The sequence below is a fragment of the Cephus cinctus genome, unplaced genomic scaffold (assembly GCF_000341935.2).
Source record: "Cephus cinctus unplaced genomic scaffold, Ccin1 Ccin1_scaffold0404, whole genome shotgun sequence".
In the NCBI taxonomy this organism is placed as follows: Eukaryota; Metazoa; Arthropoda; class Insecta; order Hymenoptera; family Cephidae; genus Cephus; species Cephus cinctus.
The window spans coordinates 512,719-520,579 of record NW_014333088.1 but is presented as its reverse complement, the minus strand read 5'-3'; the positions used below and the strand labels follow the sequence as shown (position 1 = coordinate 520,579).

The 7,861-nt window shown below is 37.9% G+C and overlaps 2 protein-coding genes across 3 annotated transcripts; both read left to right on the top strand.

Moving 5' to 3' along the window:
- The first annotated feature begins 244 nt into the window (after positions 1 to 244).
- LOC107267493 (alpha/beta hydrolase domain-containing protein 17B) lies at positions 245 to 2,629 on the top strand. 2 transcript variants are annotated; one of them, XM_025084775.1, is made up of 4 exons: positions 245 to 281; positions 1,354 to 2,002; positions 2,076 to 2,208; positions 2,488 to 2,629. In XM_025084775.1, exons 1-4 carry the CDS (start codon positions 260 to 262, stop codon positions 2,569 to 2,571), a joined length of 888 nt encoding a protein of 295 aa, XP_024940543.1. In that variant the 5' UTR covers positions 245 to 259; the 3' UTR covers positions 2,572 to 2,629. The 2 variants fall into 2 exon arrangements, with proteins under 2 accessions (XP_024940543.1, XP_024940544.1); XM_025084776.1 differs by lacking the exon at positions 245 to 281 and adding an exon at positions 709 to 929.
- Positions 2,630 to 2,831: 202 nt separating this feature from the next.
- On the top strand, positions 2,832 to 7,606 carry LOC107267492. Its single transcript, XM_015739300.2, has one exon. It carries the CDS (start codon positions 2,887 to 2,889, stop codon positions 4,369 to 4,371), a length of 1,485 nt encoding a protein of 494 aa, XP_015594786.1. The 5' UTR covers positions 2,832 to 2,886; the 3' UTR covers positions 4,372 to 7,606.
- Positions 7,607 to 7,861: the final 255 nt, after the last annotated feature.

Genomic DNA, 7,861 nt, shown 5'->3' with positions numbered 1-7,861 from the left:
AAGAACCCAGATAAAATGTACTCAATTAAAACTCAAACTGCACTAAACTAGTGATTCCTTAATACTTTTTACTTGAACTTGCCGCTCAATCCTAGTGAGATTATTTATCACTAGGTTGCGACATAACGTATATTGAAGTAGGAGCTTATTGTCATAAGTTCGTTTATCTTACCTATAATTTTTGCATTTTTCAAAAAGAACAAGGCTATTATGTACTCAATCTGAATTCATAATGTGAAAATACATGTGAAAGAATAGTATGAAAGTACACTGCATCAATAGTAAGAAATAATTCCTTATCGCAGCTAGTATTTAATAAAAAAGACTGGCCAGGCATAGCAAATTCAGATGTGTATCAAATGATAGTCTTCTATAGAATGAAGAAGTTTAAGATAAGTAAAGATAAAAGACAAGGTCGAAAATCGTGTAAGAGTAAATTTTTTGTTGATACATTACATTTTACTTAATTTTCAAGAATGTATCGTGTGCAGTAATACTTATTATTTCTAATCTTTTACTAAGAAAAACTTTTTAAAGAAACTATAATCAGAATACAGAGTATCTGATTGTGTAAATATTTATAAAAACATGAGATCTTCTAAGCTACCAAAATACAATGATTAGCTAAAAACATTTTATCCATGTCACACCTGATTCCCGGTGAGTCAGTTATCGACATTCCTTTGTGAGTTTTCACATGGTGACGTTCATCCTGACGTATTTTATGCTTAATAGAAATAAGATTTGCTGATTACCTATTTATACCTACATTGCGAATCAATCCTTTTTATTTCAGTTGACATTCCGTTCCCAAATTCGCAAATTCGATAGTTCAAAAATAAATTGACCAAGTATTTTCGGAAAGTCGATTTGTTTCACGTGATCATGATATCCTATCTACTGTAGGATATCTACAAAGAAATCTTTAGGTACGCTATTGCCGTATAATATAATAATATTATATCCGATAAGCCATGGTGGTGTACCTTATCCAGTGAAGTACATACACAAAAGCCATAGCACTTTTCATGGGATTTCTAGGTGAAAAGTAACTAGAAAAAAGCACGCAGGAATCGTCTCGTCTCGGTGGCTGTCATGGCTGACTCATTGTGAGAGGTTTCGAGTGTTGGGGATACGATAACAAACGGTGTGCCACGAGAGATTCGTTAGTTCTATAAATTGAATTACGCTTCGTAGCGAGGGTGTTGTTCTTGGTCTTTTCCTAATTGAAATCCGAGTGAATCGTGCTTGACATTTTTTCTGTCGTGAACCGATGCGCAGTTTTTGGCAGCGAAAAGGTGAGGCGATACGGAGACAGTGTGCTTAGCGTGGCCCGTGCCCTCCTTTTTCTAGAGAAAATGAACGGCTTGAGTCTGAGTGAGCTTTGCTGCCTATTTTGCTGTCCACCATGTCCGTCACGGATTGCCGCCAAGCTGGCCTTCTTACCACCAGAACCGACCTACACCTTCGTCGAGGACGAAGGCTCAAAGTTCAGCATATCTTTGTCAGAGCGTGCCGAATGGCAATATACTGAAAGAGAAAAAGAGTCTGTTGAGGGATTTTATGCCAGAACTTCACGGGGAAATAGGATTGCTTGCCTATTTGTACGCTGCTCAGCAACGGCACGCTTCACTATATTATTCTCACATGGCAATGCTGTTGACCTGGGACAGATGTCTAGCTTCTATTTGGGTCTTGGATCAAGGATTAACTGCAATATATTCAGCTATGACTATTCGGGATATGGTGTTTCTGGTGGGAAACCTTCTGAGAAGAACCTGTATGCTGATATCGATGCTGCTTGGCATGCACTACGCACTCGATATGGAATCAGCCCTGAGAATATTATATTGTATGGACAAAGTATTGGGACAGTCCCTACTGTGGACTTAGCTGCTAGATACGAAGTTGGTGCTGTTGTTCTTCACTCGCCACTTATGTCTGGTATGCGGGTTGCCTTTCCAAATACTAAAAGAACATGGTTCTTTGATGCCTTCCCTAGGTACGTGGACTTTATAAGTTTGCAAAGGCATTGCTAAATTGAAGGAGGTATTTGATTTTTATTTTTATTACAGTATAGATAAAGTGCCGAAAGTTACATCTCCAGTCCTGGTCATCCATGGTACAGAGGATGAAGTTATCAGCTTCAATCATGGCCTGGCAATTCATGAGAGGTGTCCTAGAGCTGTAGAACCTCTGTGGGTTGAGGTACGTAATTAATTTATTATTACACTGCATAATAAATCAATACTATTATATTAAAGCATTTTAAATAACCTTATGTGTTTAGTGATGTTTCAATCACACTGGAATACAAATTGTCAACTGATGATAATACCAAAGAATGTTAAATTGTTTGTCCTAATCTCTGTTCACACGCTTCTTTGCATTGCTTTTATTAGTTTCATCTTGTTTAAATCACGATCATTATCGTCAGATTCTTTCAAAACACTCTTCATATCTTAACCTAGATTTTCTATAATTCAGGGTGCTGGGCACAATGATGTGGAGCTTTATAACCAATATCTGGAACGACTGAAACAATTCGTGAATGTAGAACTAGTAAACTGACGGCGACTTAGCCTCTCCCAGAGTCAGGGAGGGCCAGTTGGTGGTGGGCACACTCACGTCAGCAGTCAAGGACACTCCGTATCGAATAACTCGAACACCATAAGCTCAATGTCAACAAGTTCGCCAACGGAGAAGCTCCTATAGCAATCGCCTTCCGCAGGGGAGGTTGCCCCAATCCTTCCCTGTGATGGAGAGCCATCCCCACTCTCCAATGATGAGGCGAACCTCCCACTCGATGAACTGGATACGAGTATCCTAGAGAACTCTGAATGTGGACGTAAGTCTTCGGCGTGCAGCAGGAAAAGTGAAGCTGCGATGTATGTTAATGTGAAAGCGGATGAAAAAAAGGTAGTGGGAAATAGCGTCAGCAGAAAGGTGGAATCTAAATATTCTGGAAAGTCTGCCGTGTCTCAGAATATTACTAGGGTAAAGAACACTGACGAAATATCATCAATTAACACTATAGATTCAAAAATGAAGTGTACGTGGAACAGTGGCGAAAGAGTGTGTCAGACATCTGAAAAGTTGAAGGTTCATGAGAGAAGCAGCTCTATGGAAAAGACATGCACAATAAAGAACAGTCCGTGTAGTCCGTTGAAGAGCTTAGGTTGGTCTCGCGATATGTGTCGAGGTAGTGGGGATCGTCGGCAATCTGGAGAATGCAAAGAGAATATCGAATCTTGTGATAGGCTTGGGGCGAAGATGAGTTCTCAAAAATTTGTGTTAAATTCTCCAGGAATTTTCCATAAAAATTTAGTGAAAATTCAGGTAGAGAATTGCCTTCAAGTTACAGAGAAGACTAATCCTTCATCATCTGGAGGTACCTCTAGAAAGGACAGTAATTGCGAAGAATTTCAACCCAAGGCCAATGCTCTAGTATCCATGGCGAACTACAATTCAATCGAAACGGCAGCCGAAGTCGAACGTGACAAGAGCAGTAAGAAATATTCTGGCAAAACAACGACCATCGTCCAGACAACTTCCAAAGGTAAAAAATCCACAGAAAATACAACATCCACTAAGTTTCTTGACTCTGCCAAAAAGTATTTGTGGAGCAGTGCCAAGAGCTCCAAGAGTCAATCATCATCAAACAAAGATATTGATAGATCCAGGCTCCAGGAACATAGCACTGCTATGGAGAAAGTATTGAAAGTTAAGAAATCAGGATGTAGTCCGCTGAAGAAGTTGAGTCGATCGTCTCTTAGCATTGAACCTGATAAAATTACTATTAATCTGTCCAAGTATTCCCCCTGTGCAAGCAGGCTAGCAGCAAGTTCCAAGATCCTGTCGAGCAGCTCCACCACAAGTCCAGAAAGTCCTCTTCGAGTGGTGAAATCAAGGAGTCCCTCTCGTGTAGAGAACCAAGTATTAGAACTCGACGATAGATCCGTGGAGATGACTCTCAGAGCGAGTCTGTCTCTGAATATTCAGCACTGCCCAAAGTCGACAGCAGCGCCACGTAGCAAGAGCGTCGGTGACAGCTGTATTACTTCACCAACTAGTGAAGAAACGACAATGAGTTATTCGCCAACAGGCACTGAAATCTTATCCCTGGAGGAGGTTGTTGCTCAGCCGCGACGTCCACCAAAGCGTAGCGATTCCGCACGTGGTCGAACTCCAAAAAGGAGCCGTAGTATCCCGACCAGGATGGAGAAACCGCCGCGAAGATCTAGTGATAATTCTCAAGGCGAATTGTCCCACGAAAATCTCACGGATTATTTTTTAAATGGTTTACGAAGCACTACCGAGGATTTCTCCAGTGATGTAGTGCCAGTGAGACTATACATACCACATTTTTAAGATTTATTAGAATATTTTTACGAGTTAAGGGAAATAACGTATATCTTGAAAGGGTTTAAAAAGTGATGGGAAAGTGCGCGTCTAACCAGAAAAAGAAAGTCGAAGAAAATGCGTGTATGCGTGCGTCTTTATAAAAATTAATGCAAAAGAACTATCGCTAAGATGGAATATTTATGATTCAGAAAGAAGTAACAAAAGAAAAATGAAAAAATAGAAATTAGAAAATTTTGCAAACAAAAAAAAATATACGTAGAACCGATCGCCTTGTTGTTGCGCATTTTTGCGAAAGTGCCAAAGAGTCGAACAAAAAAGTGTTTAAATGGAATGTCCAGTAACCGACATTCTGTACATGTCGATAAATAGCGCTCGGTTCTACCCTAAAGAAGCATTCACAAACGTTTTTCCATGTTTTTCGTAAAATGCGAATTAAGTAATTGTTGTTTTCAATGAGAGAAAATTTTATACCTTCTTTATCTACAGGAAGATAATTCTGTTTTCAATATAAACGCTCTTCTATTATTCGGAATCCATTTTATACTAGCTACGAGTTTTAAACGCTCGTTCGGCAATGCTGTCTATTAAAAGAGATTATTCTTTTCTGTATTTTAGAGATTAAAGTACATTGTGAAATTTTGTTCGAGAAAGCCCCCCGCCCCCCCGCCGATGACTTTCAAGCATCGATAACGTTCCGTTTCGACATGCGCTTATATTTCTTCATCTGTTGTTTTTTTTTTAATTATAACATAAAAAACAAAGAATCTCTAATTTACGTTTAACCGCGGCACTAGGATGAGTTTTTACGTCCACGATACGTTATTGCATCTGAAATTCTATTCTTTAAAACCATTACCGCAAAAGATTATCAGTTTCTTTTTTATTTTTCTTTGTGATTTTTTTCCACTATTTGGGTAAAAGGCCAAAAGTAAAACCATATGGCAATGTAAGCAGTTAGGCATTAAGAGGAAAGGTTTGGTAATAGAAGTAAGAAGATATAATGATAAGAAAACCGCCAATTACTGTGACGGTGAGATTGTAAAGATTCTTCCTAATAGCGCAGGATGTGTTATCAAGTATCTCCATAGAGTATAGGTCATGTAAGGACTCGATATCGTAGAACGATGTTTTCCAATATCGAAGCCGATGAGAGTCTTCTTAGGATAAATTTGTATTACAATAGAATTTCAGTGCTGTTTATATTTGTTCCGTATCTACCAGAAAGAGATCTATGTAAGTCTATTGTACAATGAGAAGAGTGGAAACAGAAAACAGAGAAATTTTCTATGAGTACCAAGCAATTAGAAGCAATTTATATTGTATCCTTATAACATTTAAGATGTACTGGTCAATTGGAAAAAGAATTTTTTTATTTGCTCATTTTCTTCATTGTACAATGGATTCCACTTTGTAATCCTTAGATGCCTATTGATTGGCATCGGGTGAAACGAATGTTTGTTATTTCAGGGTTGAATTCTGCGATGACAGTTCAATTCAATGAAAAATGTTCATTCTGCAGCAGGTTTTGGAAGACTTGAGAAGATTTTTATCATTGAATGTCGACGTCCTTATCAACATATATCGCAATGACTGAAGGTGATTACAAAAACAAGTGAATCTTTTAAGGTAGATAAGATTAATATACACGTCTGTCCCTCCCTAGTAGTTGGACTATAGGTATTAAGAAATCTTGTTAATTTGATAAAATCAGAGATAAAGAAAAATTGGAAAATAATTTTAACATTGAACGAAGCAAAAGATAACTCAGTGGTTGGAGTCACATGGCGAAATTCGACTCGTTGTGTCTTATTGATGGCAAATTAAAAAAAAAAGGAAAAGGAGGGGTTAGGAGTACTTCTAAATAATATAAGCATATACATAACGAGAGAGGAGTAAGAGATTGAATAAGGAGATATAAAGTATAAATAAGAGGGAGGAGGAGGGAGGGGGGATAAGATAAAAATTTAAAAAGGTGTGAAGGATGATAAGCTGGACAGATGAAAATAGCTAGGGACAATATTACTGCCAAAAAAATAAACTCTTGATTATGAGAAATAAAAACGAGGATTAGTCAACTGATATGAAATTGTGTTTGAACGTTGGTGGTTTTGAAATTAGAGTGAAGGGACGGGGAAGGACGGTTAATTAGATAATGGGGAAACATACAAAATGGGTAATGACCTCGAACATACGTTTCTTGTTAGTATTTTTATATCGCAAGAGTGTACATAATTCATGACCGCGCACTGATGAAAACTTTCTTCATGCAGTTCAGCAGGTAATCTAAGTGAAATCAAGCAGCAAACAAATAAATAATATAAAGAGTAAATAGGCCGCAGGCTCTCAGCCAATGGAAGAGACCGACCCGACAATCGAGTTTTCAATCCGAGAGAAAGCAATATCGTTACGATTGGTCATGTTTGGCACGAAATCGTAAAATCAGAATGGGCAGATGAAATTTGTGAAAATATTGAAAAATCTTTGTTTCGGTAAATATATGAAATCCAATCGTTCCATCGGCTGCTCGATTTGCGCTGCGATCTAAGACGACACGGCCGCATAAGAGGAAATAAAAATATCATTTGGTATTCAATTTTTTGAACGATCGATTTTGTTGATCTAAAGAAATGGACTTGAATTAGCATGCGAATTTTTTTATTGTATTGTTATTTTTTGATTCGAATGCGACCAATCTATGTGCAATAATTATTCATCGTTCCATTTATCGAATTTCTAAATGACTTCAACCGATTTCACAGTAAAATCTGTACGGCCCATGGTTTTCCAAAGGAGTAACATGAAGTAGGACGTTTTAGTTTCAATTTTGAATGTCGTGTTGAATCTAGTGGATAATAAATTTAGGTTAGACGCGAGACGATACTCGCACGTATATTCCTGTAGCGATTTTCCGTAAAGTTAATTTAAAAAATGGGGAAAAAATGAAAAAAGCGAAGTAATATTTAGAAAGTTGATATATTTAGCGAGAGAACGAACGTGAAAATTGTGCGTATTGAGATTCTGGGAAAATGAGAGCTGCGTGACAGAATGGACGTCTTAGAGAATTTTCGAAACGGTGCGTATGGGCTTAATCGCTCGACGATAGCGCCATCTAGTGTTTTATACTTCCATCGCACTTCCGGCGCGTGATCTTAACTTTATTAATCGTGTCGTGCGTTTATTATTACCTATAATTATCATGTAAATTACATGTCTAAGCACATTACAAAATGGCTATTATATATTGAGCTTGTTTGATTCCATCTTACTTTTTATTATTTCGCTCTTTAATTATCCGTCCAAGATTGTTTATTGACATTATTAATTACTGGTACTTACCGCTCCTCCGGACCCAGACCGACCATGTTGAATTATGACGTCATAAGTGAGGTAACGTATTTTCCAACCTCTATAAGAAACTATCAACCTTTCGAGACTGGATGAATTTGGTTCCTCATATGTGTTGGCTATGATCTACATTCCGTTTAGGCATTCTGAC

Excerpts from the sequence above, each read along its gene's own strand:
- LOC107267493 (XM_025084775.1), top strand. The coding sequence starts at position 260 with ATGAAAGTACACTGCATCAATA. Across the intron at positions 2,003-2,075 it reads TTCTTTGATGCCTTCCCTAG|TATAGATAAAGTGCCGAAAG; the intron begins GTACGTGGACTT and ends TTTTTATTACAG. Across the intron at positions 2,209-2,487 it reads TAGAACCTCTGTGGGTTGAG|GGTGCTGGGCACAATGATGT; the intron begins GTACGTAATTAA and ends TCTATAATTCAG.
- LOC107267492 (XM_015739300.2), top strand. The coding sequence starts at position 2,887 with ATGTATGTTAATGTGAAAGCGGATGAAAAAAAGGTAGTGGGAAATAGC.